An 18,310-nucleotide genomic window follows, 5' to 3' on the forward strand; every position below is an offset into this window, starting at 1 on the left:
TTTCTTATATGAATAATATTAATTTTCTGTTGTTTACCTGAAATATATTGTACTTTACATGGCTGATTTCAATGCAAGTGTTCTCTGCAGTAGGTCTGTTTGAAAGCAAAGATTTAAACCTGGAAAAGAAGAACAATAAAAGAATGCAAACAAGTGCTTTATCCTCTAACACAAGTCTATTAATTTATAAATCTTTCAATAAATTACTTGTAAGCCTCCGACACTGGTAACACTAGAACTTCTTTAATTAAACAGTCATTGGTCTATCGGTATGAGTCAGCTAGAAAACGTCCCAAACTTCACCACTTCATGAAGAAATTATAGAGCACCCTCCCAATGTCAAAACAGGATATAAGCAAGGGCAATTTTTTTTATTTTATAAGAAAATGACCCGTAGTTCAACTAATGACTTTATAGATTTCCCTTCTTAATAGGCTGCATTACAACATGCAATGCCTTAGTTACACAGAAGACCAACAGGAAGCCATGATTCCATGCTGACATAATTGTGGTCTCAACATTTCAAGTGTTCAGCCAGAAGACTTTGCAGGTAGCAATTCCCTGTCACAGGGCAGAATAAAAGCCTTGACTTTCTGACAGGAAACACAATTTTACATTTCACAAACTAATTTTAAAAAAGAATGACCTCATCTGCTATTAACTGTGGATCAGACACATTCCCAGCCTTAAATGAAGCACACTAATCGCTTCAGGAAAAAATTCTCCTCAACTTCCCCGCACAGAAGTAAAACTGCCACACATCACACAAGCTTTTGAAATTAGGGAAGCGGACTTTTTTTTCCTGGTAAAGCGGTACCTGTCTGAACACATTAATAAAACCTACGTTTGAGGTAGAAACCCATCATGACATGGTTTCATAAAACTCGAGAGAAGCAATGGCACCGATATGTCATAGAGGTTCACTGCAGTCACAGGGAGAATTAGAGAGCATCGAGGCTCATTCAACTGCACTTTCCACAGAGAAGAGAGCTAGTTTGCTTCCTAGTTAATATCACCCATCGGAGTGCCTCCAGCTCATACCTGGCAGATGCCGTGAACAGCAGGACTTTGTGCGCATAGAATGGCTTCCCTTCAACCAGGAATGTCACATCGGACATTTCTTTATTGTTCAGAAAATGAGGATCTGAAAGGACGAAGGAGACACACAGTGTTGCCTGATCATAAAGACAGATTTATTTACTACCACTTACAGTATGTAAAGTAAACATGTCAAACTGTACACGGAACTTGTTTACATCATTGCTTCTTAATGCACTTAACCTGAGCAACACTTGCAGGCAGGATAATGCTAATTAATTTTAACTATATATCCCAAAGCTTCCCAGAACACTTCCCACACTGAGATCATGACCACAATCAACAGTACAGTTATGCACTGGGAGAATCCAGCAACCACTGGACACTGGCTTACATCACAGCTGATAGGCCACGGATATTACTTTGGCTATTCTGTTTTTAGTGTTAAACAACACTATTAAAGATGTATAGGAAACTTATATTTAGATATAATCACTCCCTGCTCACTCAACACATCTGAGGTGACAGGTTAAGGGCTTGCTGACAAAATCACATCTATGTATCATCTATGGTTCCATCCCCAGATCCTTATTGTAAAGTCCTTGAGCATTGCACAAAAACAAAGAAGAGGTACTCAGTAAAACTGTACAAAGATAAAACTGCTGATTGATATGATTCCTGGACAACAGTGTTTTCGTTACTGCATAGTAGTAAAGTTAAAAATGTCCAATCTCCAATCCTTGTCATTTACCAGAGATTACTGACTAGGTTAGAGGTTGCTTGCTCAGACTCACTTCTACACATAGAGATCCTTTCTACTATTTCAAACAGAAAAAAAAAGTCAAGACAGTTTAATTTTCCTAAGGAAATATTATTTTAGTTACCCTGTGTTTGTTTGCACTGTTTCACTGTGTCTTTTTTGCTTTGAAAATTTGAATAGTGAGCTTTGGTGAGGCTGTGCTAAATCCAGCAGGCAGTGAACCCTATTAAGTGACAGGCACTTACCTAATCGTGATGTCTGTTTCTTTTTAATCTCCGTGAGCTTCGGAATGGGATAAGGTCCATAGCACTGAGTGAAAATAACTGACAACTGCTGGCTTATCACTTCGTTCTGCGAACAAACACATTGCATAAATAAAATTCCAAAATAATGTCTTCAATATGCATATTTATAAAACGTCCAGTCGTGATCATAAATCTTCTGCGGCTTTTATATGCGCAAGTAAATGAGCAGAAAAAATATATCAGCTAGTTCTGCTATGCGGATAGAATACATTAGCATTTAAACACTCGTAATGATTCTGATCCACACAAGAAATTCACAGCCTGTTTAAACGGCTCTCAAACGCTCAGAATTTACTGTCTGGGTTTTGATTACATAACACGTCCTTCAATGTCATTCTGTTTTCTGCAGCGCCATTAGTATTTTCTTTAAGACACATCTGAGGAAGGATCTTAGGCAGTTATTCTGTATGTGCAGTAACTAGGTGAGGTTGTATATTACTAATGATTCCCCAAGGGGCTCAAGACTGAAAAAGTCATTTTCTGAGTAATGGAGGTTCACTCTGTTCATTGATGTCTTTCTCATTTCATCTAGCTGAAAATAATGAGACATTTTAAACTGATTATATGCCCTGGGCATTGGTACAGTGTGTGTTAAACCTGGTGTCATTGTTCAATCACATGGGAGCCTGAGCTCACTCAGCTGATTCTTGCTATTATCTAAAAGGGTATGAGCAGATAAGATCGACATTACATCGGCATTGTTTCCTAATTACTTATGTGAATTTGCATTTGCCTTTCAACACACAGCTGAAATTTCTAATTGATTCCAGTAGAATCCCTGCTTGTTCTCTAATCTTGTGTAAAAAACCACAGGAGGAAGAGAAGCAGTGAGCTTCATCACGCTGGGCTCAGAAAGGGATGTCAGGCCCAATTCTAAATGTAACTCCGTTTGTCTCAGGTCAGTTTAGCAACTTTGTAAAATCTCCTGCTTAGGAAGAGTATATGACATTAGGATTTTGATGTTAACTGTGGGATGTTGGTCACAGATGTTGGTCAGCTCACACAAGGTAACGGCTGATTTGGAGATACAAAAGAATTTAATATCTAAGCTAAGACCGGAAAACAAGAATGCCTTTGAACCATTTTGGAAGCCCCGCTAGTAGAAAACCTGCAATGTAAAGTGAAGATTTAGAATTTATTTAAACACCCTTTCAGAAATAAAGACTTCTTATGCTAGCACATAAATTTAAGATAAATTCAGATGTGGATATATTTTGGCTTGTTGTTCAAAATCAATAAAGTGCTGCAGAGAAACTCTTTCTAGCTCTAAAGTCTCAAACCATTAACATGACATGTCTCTGGCACAATAACTTCAGGCTTTGAAGAAAATAAGGAGATACCAACTTTCAAGTAGGTGTCACAGCTAATTAAGGAATCCTCCTAAATGGTTCAGCGTGCTTTGGATGAGGTGAGAAATTGACTGTATTTTCTCTAATTTTGTAAAAAACTGCGGCACAGAAAACAAAGCAGACCGATTACCTTGCTGGCTCGTAAGATCTCAAACATCAAAGGCAGGCCATGGGTAATGAGCTCCTCGGTGTACTCCTCTTCCTCGATGCAGCTGAACTCCTTCAGCAGGCCCTGGATGAGGGGGCGGCGGTGCTGGTGGAAGCAGGTGCGGAGGGACTCCAGCCAGGTGTGCAGAGTCCAGGGCACGCCTGCACACACAGCAAGCACACGGCTCTCAGCCCACAGGCCCAGGGGAGCACGAGCCACAGGGCCCAGGGCACGCCTGCACACACAGCACCCACACGGCTCTCATCCCACAGGGCCCAGGGCACGCCTGCACACACAGCACCCACACGGCTCTCAGCCCACAGGCCCAGGGGAGCACGAGCCACAGGGCCCAGGGCACGCCTGCACACACAGCACCCACACGGCTCTCAGCCCACAGGCCCAGGGCACGCCTGCACACATAGCACCCACACGGCTCTCAGCCCACAGGCCCAGGGGAGCACGAGCCACAGGGCCCAGGCAGGCACCGACTGCAAGTGCTTTTGAAACCAAGAATAGGACGTACTTCTTCACCCAAAGGGCTGCCGGACAACAAGTCACCCAGCTGTGTTGTTGAAGCCGATACACTTTCTTCTCTGAAGAAACAGCCAGATTAACCCCTTTGCTCTCTATCATACAGGCCAGGAGGCTGAATGGCCTCCTTTACAGGCAATGGGTACTCCCCTCCACACCCACCTGTACTGTATGTCGCAATGGCAGCCAGAGTGCTCCAGTACTCTCACCACACACCAGCTCTCAGTAGGGAGGAGGGCAGAGTGATGAAGCCAGTTCAGAGATAAGGATTATTAGAAGGCCATGACTGGTAAAGGCCAGGAGAAAATTTTGCCAGGACACCGGGGTTACACCCCTACTCTTTTCAAGAAATGCCCTGGGATTTTTAATGACCAGAGAGTCAGGACCTCGGTGTTGCTTCTCATCCGAAGGGCGGTGCTTTTTTTGCAGTATGGTGTCCCCCTCACTATACTGGGGCATTAGGACCCACACAGACCGCAGGGTGAGTGCCCCCTGCTGGTCCCTTATGTTAGTTTGTAGGGTATTTAGCACCCATGGCAATCCCTTGGCCAGCTTGAGGAACAGGAAGGAAGCTACCAATCCATCTACCTGAACTCACTCTCACCAGTCAATGTCTATGTCTGTATTCCGTTACTATCCTGATTTGCCACTAATCACAGTTAACACTAACTAGCAACTGAAAGATAAAACATGTAATACTGCATCTGTAATTTTTAGTTGCATTCTATGGTGGTCACCTGCAGTTCAACAGGTTTTGTGCTGATGGGGATTCTCAAACAAAGCCAAGATAAGCAATGGATTGATAGTTATTTTTTCAGCATTTGTTTTATGAATTGATTTTAATCATTTTAATGCGGAAAACTATTTCCTGTTGTAATAAGAAGCGTAATGCTTTTTTTTTGCAAATAGCCGTCACCATATTAAATGGGATGTAGATTGGGATGTACTCAGTCACTTTGCATTGCAGTCTTAAAGAGATGTAATACCGTTGAGGAGCAAGAAATGACAAATATAAGGCACTTTCTACACTTCACTTGAATGTCAAGACAGAGTCTCTAAAGGCTGGCATTTGCATGCTAATCTTCTACACTTCTAGTCTCTTTAAATTCTGTATGAGAAAGCGATCAAGGAGGGAAGGAAAGCTACTCAGGAGTTTGAAGTCAAGCCACAGTCTATACATTTTTAGTTCCTATTAATCACAGTCACACTGGAGAAAAGATGATCACAGTGAAATAAGTGTCCTCATTACGCATAATGTAATTTTTGATTACCTTCAGTATTTTGTACTGCATGACAGGGCTTTGTCATAATGTAGATTAATTGTTTTAGCCTGGCAGAGCCTGACCAGGACATAAGAACAGTTTGGATCTGTAGTTAGCAGCAGTAATGTTAAATTAAATTAAAAGCAGAGACTGAAATAATGTAGTCATTTTTAGCACATCTCATTAATGCGCTTCCTTTTGCAGGGGGAAGGTGAGGGCCAATTTGAAGTAAATTTTAATTGCTACTCTAGGCAAGGATGAGTGTTTTTCTTACAATGTTTGTGTACCCAGAAGGCAGCTGCCTGTGTGTTGGTGTGCTGTAGTGTGCGGAATACTGACCCAGGCTGCGGATGTCAATAGTAATATCCACGTGGCCGTGCTCTGCGCTGTGGTACATGGCCTCTCGCAGGGCCTTCAGCTTGGCCTTACTGTTGCGGCCAGAATCCAGGTGGGCTGGATTCCCTTCTCCAAGCTCGGACCCTTCTGCCAGGATCTCCTCCAGGGACAGTACATCGCTCTTCCCTTTCTCTGTCTGGGAGAGCAGCTTCCGAAACACATTCCTGTGGGAGAGGACAAACTCTAGCAACGCAAGGCCTTTGTCTGAACGTGCTCTGACTGCAAGTGAAACATCGTCTTTTGGGAGCTCCAGTTGTTATTTCTGATCCAAGTTACTAGCATGGTGAAGGGACTATTAGCTACAAAAGGGTTCCACTGTGGGAATCATTGCATGGCTTCCCCTTCATAACCACCAGTATCACAGCAAAAAGTACAACCGCGCAAATGAGCCATTGCTGACGGACCTGACATTCCATACAAGTAACGAGCAAGTGTAATATTTATCTCAATCACTATTCAACCTCATGGGAAATATCCACTGAGAAATGAAAAGTCCTGACATGGACAATAGTAAACACTATGTCTGGTGTCTGTCAAAGGATGAGCAAACATTTCTCTACAGTGATGCTTTTTGGTGCCAGACTGATTGGTTCTGATTATAGAAAAATGTCTCATTTCAAAGTTCCCCAGTACTTCCTTTCCGTGTATGGGAAGGAAAGGGCTTAGGAACAGGAAAGACAGGGCTTGGGGTTACCTGTGGCCATGAGCAGCTGCCTGGCTGTATGAGTTCATGTCCCCCTGTGGAGCCGAAGAAATGCCATTCCGATACATCGTCCCTATCATGGGATCTGCTCCTCTCTCCAGCAGCAGACTGACAAGCTCAAAGTTACCTGCACAGAACCACATCACACACACACAAAAAGTCTGGTTTCAACAACACCGAAGCACAGCATAGCAGATACAGCATAAATTAAAGCTTATTTTCCAGCACTGGTTTTCTCCTCATCCGTTCAAGCTTCTCAGATGATCCCTTTTCCTGCTCTCAAATACAAAGACATTTTCATCATGCACAGCATGCACAGCAATTCTGGAAATACAGTGGGTTTCAGAATTAATTCTGTGATAAACACTCTCTACACTTCCCTACACACTCTCAGTAGTAAAGCTTGGGAAATATTCTTATTATTGGTCTTAACATCCTTTTTTTCTTTGTGACATATTCTTGTCTGTTGGTCCTCAAACTTGAATGACCATGTGTTACTGTCACGCCTTCTGCAGCCAGAGGGCACTCCCACTCTGTCCTGTCCCCAGTTTCCTGTGCTTTGCTGTCCTTCCGGTGTCTCTCTCTCTGTGGCTATATATTTCCGGGTCACTCATTCCCCTTCACTCAGCATTGAGGTTCGGATGTCCTGAGACCCGCCTAGCAACAGGTCGCACCACGTCTGCTGCCTGAGGGCATTGGTTTCTATACGACTCCTGAACTGCTGAGCCCGGGCTAACCCCCGTCCCGCTGCTACGCATAGGGTCTTTTTCCGCTCTCCTGCCATTCCACGGTTCGTCCCTTCCGACATCCATGACAGAATGCTGAGCCATCTCCTGGCCCCGCGAGCGGCACTTTTTCTTTTTCCACAGTTTTTTTTTCTCAATCTGGGTTTTGTTTTCTCTTAGCTCTTCTATTCTAATCGCGGGATGCTTCTCCTGACATCCGTGCCTGTGAACGGGCATCGGCCTGGCTTTCCTCGGGTTGTCATTTCGTTGTGCTGGCTCTCCTATCCTCATTGCTGGATATCACTCCGGTCATCCGTGCCTGTGAGCGGGCCTTGTGCCTGGCTTTCCTCGGGTTGTCCACTCCGATATCAGTGATAGAATTTTGAACGTGCTTATTGCCCAGTCTGCAGTATTTTTCCTGGGTTTTTGTGTTTTTATTTTTTGTTTTTTGCTTGGTATTTAGATGTTTTCACTTCCTGGTTTCCCCTTCTCTCTGGCCCCCCTGTCCCCTGTGTCTTGGAACATTTGGTTCCTATCTGTTTTTTGTGGTTTGTTTCCCTGGTCTCCCAGGTTTATTGTTGTTGTGGTTTGTGCTTGTGTAAAGGTCTTTTTTTTTTAAGTCTCCAGAGCTCTACCCGACCCCCCCTTCCTCTACCCAATAAAGGTTTATACCCTGGAGGAGGGGGCAGCTCTTAGCCGTGGACTCCCGGAGGTTTCCTTTCAGTTAAATGAGGTTTTTCCTCCCCCCAGTGCTGTGCAGCTCTGGTATTTGTATGGGTGTCAGGAGCCACCCATGGGGGGGGGTGTAATGACACGCCCTCTGCAGCCAGAGGGCACTCCCACTTTGTCCTGTCCCTAGTTTCCTGTGCTTTGCTCTCCTCCCGGTGTCTCTCTCTCTGGGGCTATATATTTCCGGGGTCACTCATTCCTCTTTGCTCGGCATTGACGTTCGGATATCCTGAGACCCACCAAGCACCAGGTCGCCCACATCCGCAGCCTGAGGGCATTGGTTTCTATACGGCTCCTGAACTGCTGAGCCCGGGCTAACCCCCATCTTGCCGCTACGCATAGGGTCTTTTTCCGCTCTCCTGCCATTCCACGGTTCATCCCTTCTGACATCCGTGACAGTTACAGCTTCTCCACAGTTCCTCTAGAGCTTCCCCATAGCTCTTCCAGAGCTTCTTTAGAGCTTCTCCAGAAGTCCTCCAGAGCTTCTCCACAGCTCCTCTATAGTTTTTACGCAGTTCCTCTAGAACGTCTCCAAAGCTCCTCTAATGCTCCTTCAGAGCTCTTCACCCACCTGCAGCAGATGCCAGTTGCAGTGGAGTTTCTGCATAATTTTCAGCCCCATCCTGCAAAGAGCCTTCAACATTCGCCCCAGCATCCAGCAACAGCTAGGAAAAGAAAGAAGCCAACACTTGGCACTTAATACTGTCCCTGGAGTAATTTAATGAAGAAAAACAAAAGGTGGTGGAAATACAGTTTATTTCCAGATATAATGGTGTACTTTCTGACAAAGTGGACACATTAGCAAAATGTGATTATTTCAAACATGCTTGAAGAAGAGCCGGGTCAATGGCAGTATAACTGTGCATTTCAATGTGATGTGCAGGTAGAGTGTGTGAATGTGTCAATGCATTTAACCCTGACTAATGAGAGAAACAAGGCATGTTCTTCTAAATGTGGAAGATTTGTTCTTAAAGAGACACTGGATCTGATGGTGTGGCTCAAGTATTTAATATTTAATGAAGATCACCATGAAACTATTGTTCATCCAGGTAGAGCATCCAATATCAGCCTTAAAATGCAACCAGCAAATGCCCAGATATCAAGGAGCACCAAAAAACTGATGGCTTTCTACAGCAGAGCTCTACCGTGACCACAGTGGCAACACAATGAAACAGGTCCAGCACAGCACAAAGATGCCTCTGCCCCACACGTTTGTACCACATTAAATTTACATCTTATTAGGTAATCGTTTTTAAATTTCAAGTCTTTCATATCGAATGCAAACAACATGCAGTGCTAACAAATACAAGATTGATTATTATTATTATTATTATTCATAATAATAATAATTGATGTCACCATGGTAATGTTAATAAAATGAACAGGTATTAAATTAAAAAAACAGGCAAAACATCACTACCTGAACAACAGGGATGTGTCCATGTAACACAGCAAAAGTGAGGGGTGTCCCATGGCGAGTTTCAGGGTAAACTGAGGGGCACCTGTGCACTGTGTTTGGCACCTGGAAGTCCACGGGCATGATTGAAGAGAAAAACACAGGAATTAAATGTCTGTTCTGTTTACTGTACAGTGCTCTTGCTCACTTGAAAACCACTGAATGGTCCAGCTCCAGGTTACTGTAAGGGCTCCTTGCGAGAGTATAGTTCAGGTTGACTCTGACCTCTGCAGATCGAGGCCTCCTAACACGATGAGCAACAGAACCTCCTCCCGTGCAGCATCACAAGGGTGCAACTCATTGCCCAAATCCATTAGCAGTTCTGTGACTATTGATATTTTTAATCTCACTTAAAGCCCTATTTTCCCCTAAAGGCTTTGATGTAGAGTTCAGTTTTACTAGGCGGAAATTCTTTGTTTGATTTTCTCTTTCTTTCTACTTCAGCTGTGTGTATTATGTGTGCCATTTTAGAGCTCTTTGCGTTTGAGTTGAAAGGGGCTCATAAAATTCTGCTGTGCTACAGCATCATTATTATGTGCATGATACGTGACAAGAGGATGGAAGTGTGGAACAATACGATGCTTTAAGAGAGCTAAAATTTAAGAACATCATCTAAGCTGCGCTGCTCAATGGGTTTCTTTTCCTGTTCTCAGAAAGTGCTATCTTCTTCATACTAGCTTGAACTCTTTGTTCCCATAGAAATTTTACTACTCTTAATGGACAATTCAGTCTATTTACTGTGTAGAAAGCATTAATGACTACCTTTGAACCAGCTGAACTCTACATAAAATCTTTGAAATATAATAAAGTCTAAAAAGAATACAAGAATATACTGAGCTGTTAAAAATAATGAATGTTGTATGATTACAGTGCCTTGCAAAAATATTCAGACCCTTCCTATGGTGTCTCATTCTGTAAAATTACACAATGATGCACAGTTTTTAAACTTGATATTTTATTCACAATCTGAATATTCAGCTGAATCAGAACGATAACATAATGCTGCCACCTCCATGCCTGACACTAGGGATGGTGATGACTGAGTGGTTCTCTATGTTGCTTTGTCTCAGATATAACTCTTTGAATTTACACCAAAGGGTTCCAATTTTGCCTTGACTCATCACAAAACCTTTTGCAGTATGTCTTAACTCAGATGCAAACTCAATGCGGGAACTGAGATGGGTTTTCAGCCCTGTTACTCAGGCATGATCTAAACAGTGTCTAGGTGGTATGGTACATGTTTGACTTATTAGTAATCCACTTCATATTCAGGGTTTTTAATTCTTTAAACCCTTCTCTTAATCTGTACTTTTCTAGAACTTTATTTTAAACAGTTGTTTTAAAAGACCCTGGCTCTTCTAGATTGAATCCTTTCTTGAAATTCTCTAGTTGACAAAGGGACACATGCATTTATTGTGAAATAATGTAAATCACTATTATTGCACACAGACAGGGGCCACTTAACTAACTGGCTCGTTAAGTTAATTTTGTGCACCTAAATTAATTTAGGTTTGCAACAGCAAAGGGGTTGAATATTTACAGTATGCAACCATGGTTTTTTTCAGTTTACTTTCATATTATTTATTTACTTCTTTCCTTGAATGTGTGGAGTAAGTTGTAGAACTAATATTTAAATACAAAATGCATATTGAACTTCAACAGTCACATGACTGCAATCTTTAAAGTAACAAAATGGGAATCTTCATGGGTCCAAATATTTTTGCAAGACACTATGATAAATAACCAAAATGGGAAATTGAAAAAAATGCAGAGCATATCTAAGTCATGAGCTGAGAACAATAATAATGCTCAGGATGGAATCCCATCTAATTATAAAAGACAACATGATTAACTCTTTCTGAATCCAAGCCATTAGTAGACCTCCTGAAATTTCAGTGACTTGACAAGCTTTCTTTGCCTGGTGCTTGTTCTTAAATCTTCATTAGTCTCCCTCATCCGGGAGAACGCTAAAGCAGAGACATATGGACAAGATGGTCAGACTCAAGCAATGCAACGGTAAGGGTTTACAGTTGTAATGAGAAGACACAGGAGACACAGAGGACCCAAAAAGAAAGGACTTCTGTTCAGTACATGCAATACATCACGGTACAACTAAACTCTGCTGTCCCCCAAATAAAAATTCCATCAATTAACTGGAATCAATTAATTTAATTTTTTTTAAATGAATTGTAATCGATTGTGTTTGAAAAAAATCTTTCACCTCACTGGCCAGGCGCTCGATAAAAAGCACATACCTCGGTGTTAATGTCAGCTCCAGCATCCAGCAGCATCTGGACCATGGCCTCATCTCCGCGGACACAAGCGTACATGAGAGGAGTCATTCCCTGAGAACACAAGAGCAGCACAAGCGTACATGAGAGGAGTCATTCCCTGAGAACACAAGAGCAGCACAAGCGTACATGAGAGGAGTCACTCCCTGAGAACACAAGAGCAGCACAAGCGTACACGAGAGGAGTCATTCCCTGAGAACACAAGAGCAGCACAAGCGTACATGAGAGGAGTCACTCCCTGAGAACACAAGAGCAGCACAAGCGTACATGAGAGGAGTCATTCCCTGAGAACACAAGAGCAGCACAAGTGCCCTGTCAGAGGGCATTACTGCAGAACTGAAGCCCAAGCCCAGCAGGTGACTTCTACAGCTGTGGTCCTCAAAGGTAAATAAGGTAGATTCTATGAAGAGCAGTCCAAAGCTCAGAGAACAAATGATTTAATAATCACATTTACGTTTTAGGGCTAGAGTGCACTGAGGAAGATAAGCTCATTGATACTAGACTATTAGCATGTTATTTATACAGATGCAAAATATAAGGAAGGGTCTTTACATTTTTCTAGCTATTAAACATTGGGGCAGCTTCATTTCCTATCTGAGATTTGGAAACCCTCCAGGAATCTTCAAATATCTCCTAGCCTAGTTAGGAGGAGCCCCTGGGGTCTTTTCATACAAATTTGAGCATCATTGTTCTAGATAACAGCTCTGAATGTTCCTGTGAAAAAGCAATAATTTGCACTTTAAACAAATCTCACAAAACAAATTCCTCATGGGATCTCAGTATCTTGTGAAGCCACTTTGGTCTTCTTTTCACAAGGGGAGCTATTTTGTTTTTTGAAAGTCAGGAACGAAGCCGCACAGACAGGGAATTCAGCGCGCTGGGGGTTCTCGGATCAGCGCCGGCGGGCCTCTGACCTGCTCACTCATGCTGTTGATGCCCTCTGGGCCCAGCAGAGACACGGCTTGCTTGACCAGGTCTGTCCGCCCGCAGTTCAGCATCCGAAAGCCTAGGTCCTGCAGGAATTTGGCTTCTGTGGCAGCAGCGTCCAGCTTCCGAGAGGCACAAAAACAGTCATCCGTCCTAGAGGGCATTTCAATTAAAATGTGCATCTAGATTAGAAGGTCATTACGGTCTTGAGTCGAAGGCTTGAACAAAGTCAACGTCTTACATTGATGCTGACGGCCGCTGCTTTAGCCTTTGCAAATATTAATCACGGCTGAAATTCCTGCCACTCGTGTAAACCATTTATTAATGCTCCGCCGGGATTTGGGATTGAATCAGTGTTACATTTTTCTTGTATGTGCTTAAACCGGGAACATCTGCCATAAAGATTTAAATTAAAATATCGTTTGCCTGATCAAATACCTCATGCTCCATCTTACTTTGCACGTCATGCACGCAAGATGTACGGTACAGTACTTGCAGGAATTCCTGCATAATCTCTCGTCTTGGCTCTGACGTGGCTGTGAACTGTGCACTTCCACGGTGCGCTGAGCGGCTCGGTGTCATACTTGAGCTGCCGGGGCTCGCAGTCCACGCCGGGGAGCAGGAGCCGTGCTGCCTGACGCACGTCATCGCTGTCCACCGAGAAGCTGCGCCGGTGCTCCGCGTGGGCCACGGCCACTCGGATCCACTCCATCAGCGGCGGCAGTACCAGAAACGGCCTGAAGAGGGAGACCACGCCATTGCAATCACCAAAACACGGCACGAGAGCCTTCAAACTGCTTTTTGGAAAACCAGCAATTCAGTTTCTCTCAGGCTCATGCGCACACTTTTTCATTTTTCAACATATTGGATATTACGTGGAAAAAGCTCCTGCCGTACTAAGCCCAGAGAAAACTCCATCACCCTCATTTATGAAAGGTTAAATTCTCAGCTGTCATAGGAGATTCCACATTGAAATGAGTCACCGAAGGAGTACCGATCCTCCGCTGCCTGGAGCAGACGATGCACCTGTGCAATGAGGCAGTGCTTTGAGAGAAATGAATATTGGACAGTGATGCATACACCTAAATAAAGAAACGGTATATGAAGGAAAGAAAAGGGGCTCTTCCCCCAGAGAGGGACTGTGGAAAATGAGTGTAGTTAAGCACAACAATAAATTATTTACACCTCTGTGGCACTTGTTTACGCCAAAGTGGTCCTCATATAAGAAGGCTCCCCATTTCTTCCACCTCTGAGCTCCAACAACCATGAGTGTGGGTGACATGAAGTGTAACAGCCGTTAACAGTCATTGTTGCCAGCAGCCATTTCACCCTGCAACTCACAACTGGCAGCCCACTGAAGCTCAGCAGGTGTGAGCCTGGTTATGGGAGACCTTGAATGAGAGACCTCCTGGGAAAAACTAAGGTTGCTGCTGGAAGAGGTGTTATTGGGGTGCTCACCCTGTGATCTGTGTGGGTCCTAATGCCCCAGTATAGTGAAGGGGACACTAACTGTAAAAAGGTGCCTTCCTTCAGATGAGACATAAAACTGAGGTCCTGACTCTCTGAGGTAATTAAAAATCCTAGGGCGTTTCTTGAAAAGAGTAGAAATGCCCAATTGTCCAGGACTTAGTAAAGGATCCTTTATCAGTCATGGCCTCCTCATAATCCCCATCTATGATCTGGCTTCATCACTCTGCTCTCCTCCCCACTGAGAGCTGGTGTGTGGGGAGCGTACTGGGGCACTATGGCTGCCGGCGCATCATCCAGGTGGGGCTACACACTGGTGGTGGAGGGGATCCCCATTACCTGTAAAGCACTTTGAATTGAGTGTCCAGAAAAGAACTTTATAAGTGTAAGGAATTATGAATTATTATGCCTGATAATTCCCACTACACAGCCTATCGGGTGGGCAAGATCAACTTCGACAATTCAAATAAGGGAGAACTTCAGGAAGGCCAGATTGCCCAAACTGAGAGTAGAATTTAGCCAGGTTAACTCTTCTACTCTTACAAATATTGCCGTGATCTTTAATGACCAAGTAGTCAGGACTTCGGTTTAATGTCTCAACCTTACATCACCTTCTACGGCACAATGTCTCCTATTACCAATGGAGGGAACAGTGCTACTTACTGGACAACTAACATCAAGCAAGAACTTGTAACCTCCCTCAGAGGTCTACCAGTTCAGTCCTGGCTTAGCTACTAAGATCAGGTAACAAGATGGTATGATGATATCATAACAGCAGTATAAAAGTGATATGATGAGGAAGTGATATAATGCTTATGGTATACTGCAGGACCCGTCAGTAAGTTTCTTCTGGGCAGACACAGAATATGACCTGATATTGACTATAATCAGGCTACGTGCCCATTTATGTTTTAAGCTGATGGCTAAGTGACTGGTCAGTAAATCATTAAGTTACACCCAATAAAATACAGAAACAATATATTTTACTTACATCTGGTTTCTTGGCTGATACTACATAGAATCTGCTTTAAAGAAATTATCAGAGCTCTGAGGATGGGACTCTTATCTCTTAAGAAACAGTGAGCTGTATTTTAATTGCTCAACAAACAAAATATCATTTTACTATGGGAGCTATTTTGAAAAATGAAGACAAAATAATTAAGAATAAACATGGCTTGTTTAAAAAAGAATTCATCGGAGTAATGAGAATGTGTCTCTTATCTTATAAAACACAATCAGCTACACTTTAATTACTTAGCAAATAAAACCAGCTTTCTGGATTGGGAGCAATATTGGAACAAGAAGACAAAATGGGAAAGAATTAACACTAACTTCTTCAATCAAAAAATCCAGAATGGCATCAAAATAGCCAATGAATATTTTTACCATTTTATTTTTCTCAATCAGTGTGAGTTTGTTTAGAAGACTGATTTTCATATATTGTGAGAAAGAGTTTTCCTGCGATCTCAGGACTGAATATCATGTTCTAATGAGTTATAAGGCTGTCCAGGGTCAGTTCCCAGACTCGGTCTTTCGGAGGACCACTGCGTCACTTGGTTTTCTTTGTAGCTCAGGCTCGATATGGAATTGTTAAACAGATAGGCAATACCCCTCCCTTCGCCCCATCTTCACTCTTGCAGCTACCTCCCTGGTTCATTCACTAGTGAGTTTTTTTTGTCAGTCTTGACCTGACGGCCAGGGCTCTCATTTCCTCAGCCTGGTAAAACTATTCATATATTAAGCACACTAATCCTCCATACTCCTCATCTCATCTTAATTAGAATTTGACTTGAAACCACTGAAATCTCCAGCGCTAAATAATTACTATACTTGCTTCCTTATTTACACTTTGGTTAATCTGTTCCTGCAAGGCAGTCCTGAGATGAAAAAATATCTTAACTTCAAGGACAGTGTTTTCGGCAGCTTCAGCATATAGACCTTATGGCAGCCTCTCCTCAACCTACATACTGTTATATCGTTTTAGGTGATCAATTTATGATGAACAGATATGGGAATGACAAAGTATCAGACATTCCCACTGTGAGCGTTTTATGTTCTGCAAAAATCATTTTGGCGACATTTCAGCATGCCTGAATGAATAAAGTTCTGAATCTTAGAAACTGGTACGGGATTGAAACGAGCCCCAGCACGTATTTGATATTTTAAGAGCAGAAAGCAATATTTAAACATCTAACCTGGACAGAAAACTGAAATCAATTTGCCTGTGAGCAAAAACCCAGGTGACGCAGTATTCCTCCAGGGCCAGGGTGTTAGCAGCCGCCTGGACAGCTCCAGTAAGCAGGGGAACGGACCCTGTGCAGGTTCCAACAGACAGGGGCCACTAAAAGAACACTATAATTCAGTCCGGAAACTGGCCGAATTCAGGAACCGAGAAGACAATCCAAGGAGAAATAAAACACAAGAAGCAGGGGAAAGGAAACCAGAGTAACCAGGAGAAAATGATGTAAGAAGAAGAAGAAAAACAAGGCCTGGAGCAGTACAGGAGTACTGAGTAAGATAAGAAGCAGGAAACTAGGTTCAGGAAAAGCCAGGTAAGTAAGTTTAAACCAGAGGCATACAAGGGCATGAAAGTACAGTTTATATATAGCTAAGGAATGGAGTTGTGGAGCCCTGGGTGCACTTGTCAGTCTGTGATCAGCTAAAGCTTAGTATAGCTGTCTTGAGACGCCCCCTGGTGGCGAGAAGATGGAACCTTAACACAGGGTAGAAAACCACTGTCCTACTGTATGTGTTACATTACATTCATAACGTTTGGTATAAATACATGAAACCTGCCCTGTAGGATAAGATATAAGGTTTAAAGAAAAAAAAATATACATGGGAATTAGAGAGAATTCTGAGGCCACCATGCCTTTAAGCAGCATTAGAAACATTCAGCTTGATTTGGTTATATCTAAAAGTCTTCATACAAAGGACAAGTTCAGCAAAGTTGGAGTCTGAATCCCACCATATATACACAAGAAAAAACCAAACTGTAGTCTCTCAGAAATCATAAAAGGCAGCAACAAACAAGACCTATCTCAATCACAGCAGCTAATGTTGATTGAAGCTCAATAAGCTCTCCTATAGTCCCAGTGCACAAGCATGTTACTCAGGGCACTAAAACTTCTTGTTCATACGAGCTTGTCGGCAAATGGATGATTTCCCTTTGTTGTTTCTATTGTATTCTGTGCCCTACTTTCTGCTAAAGTGTCTTTTCCAGAACACTCTCCGTCTGCTCTCCACATGGCAACCAAATTATCCAAATGATTCCTTCAGGGCTGAAAGTGAAAAGCAGCAATGTCTCACTTTCCATCAGCTCACCACAAGAAGGAAGTATCTTTATCCCAGTTAAAAACAAACCCCAAAACTTACAAAACCACAGGAATACCAATTTTAACTCTAGTCTTTAAGACATCTAAAAAGACAGCTGGTCTGTGTTGCACTGCTCTTAATGTTAAAAGACTGCAGTGGCTGTGCAAATAGGTGATATGATTTTCCATATAGCTTATTAAGAAACTGATTGGCTATTCCCATTTAAACCAATGCTGGTACCTGCATCGGTTTAAAAAAGGTGTAGCACTATTAAGGTACATTTTTATTTGTGGAGCTATTTCCTTAAATGCATTGTGCAAACAAATTGAATTGATAGCGTATTGCAGTACTGTAACTGCTTTGAATCGAGAAGAAGCTCCTTCATGTTCTTACCCAACTGAAAACCTTAAGGATTGTAAAAATCAAGAAAAATATGTTTTTTTCATGCTTTCCACAATAAATAACTGCATATCATAAACGAAATATCATATTTATTCTTGATTTTCCCTATTCACTGTGTTCATGTCAGTTTCTATAATGCTTCTATAATGCTGGCTGCCTTTTTAAAAAAATGCCTTTTATTTAATCAGCACCTGGACTTGAAGCACAGCTAAATGTCACTTCTACTCTGGGCTGAACACTGGTGATTTGAATAATGGTATTTACCCTTTGTCATTGGGTGAAATCAGTGTAGTTGTATTCTATTAATAAATAAGTAACATAAAGACTTTGATGAAACAGAGTGGGGCAGTATTTTATGTTGGAAAAAAATCTACCAAATTGTATGGCTCTGTCAATATCCAGATGCTGGTTTATAGTGTTTGCTCGTTTTTGGTTGAAGATACTGTTTGTATGAAAAATGAAATCCTTTCAGGATGACAGAAGCTTTTTACACAACTCTAAGAGCT

The 18,310-nt window shown here is 42.4% G+C and overlaps 1 protein-coding gene across 1 annotated transcript in view; it reads right to left on the reverse strand.

The window, feature by feature from the left end:
* LOC148829911 (ankyrin repeat- and BTB/POZ domain-containing protein 3-A) overlaps nucleotides 1–18,310 on the reverse strand; it is a 164,552-nt gene that overhangs the window by 6,875 nt on the left and 139,367 nt on the right. Inside the window, exons 4-14 of the mRNA XM_088923777.1 lie at nucleotides 13,205–13,357; nucleotides 12,608–12,773; nucleotides 11,658–11,747; nucleotides 9,367–9,468; nucleotides 8,518–8,611; nucleotides 6,484–6,619; nucleotides 5,733–5,953; nucleotides 3,583–3,761; nucleotides 2,044–2,149; nucleotides 1,042–1,144; nucleotides 38–119 (exon numbers count right to left, since the gene is read on the reverse strand). Coding sequence (XP_088779903.1) covers nucleotides 38–119; nucleotides 1,042–1,144; nucleotides 2,044–2,149; nucleotides 3,583–3,761; nucleotides 5,733–5,953; nucleotides 6,484–6,619; nucleotides 8,518–8,611; nucleotides 9,367–9,468; nucleotides 11,658–11,747; nucleotides 12,608–12,773; nucleotides 13,205–13,357 — 1,432 coding nt within the window. The remainder of the gene's footprint in view (nucleotides 1–37; nucleotides 120–1,041; nucleotides 1,145–2,043; nucleotides 2,150–3,582; nucleotides 3,762–5,732; nucleotides 5,954–6,483; nucleotides 6,620–8,517; nucleotides 8,612–9,366; nucleotides 9,469–11,657; nucleotides 11,748–12,607; nucleotides 12,774–13,204; nucleotides 13,358–18,310) is intronic.

This window comes from Atractosteus spatula, chromosome 8 (genome assembly GCF_055471065.1).
Source record: "Atractosteus spatula isolate fAtrSpa1 chromosome 8, fAtrSpa1.hap1, whole genome shotgun sequence".
Lineage (NCBI taxonomy): Eukaryota > Metazoa > Chordata > Actinopteri > Semionotiformes > Lepisosteidae > Atractosteus > Atractosteus spatula.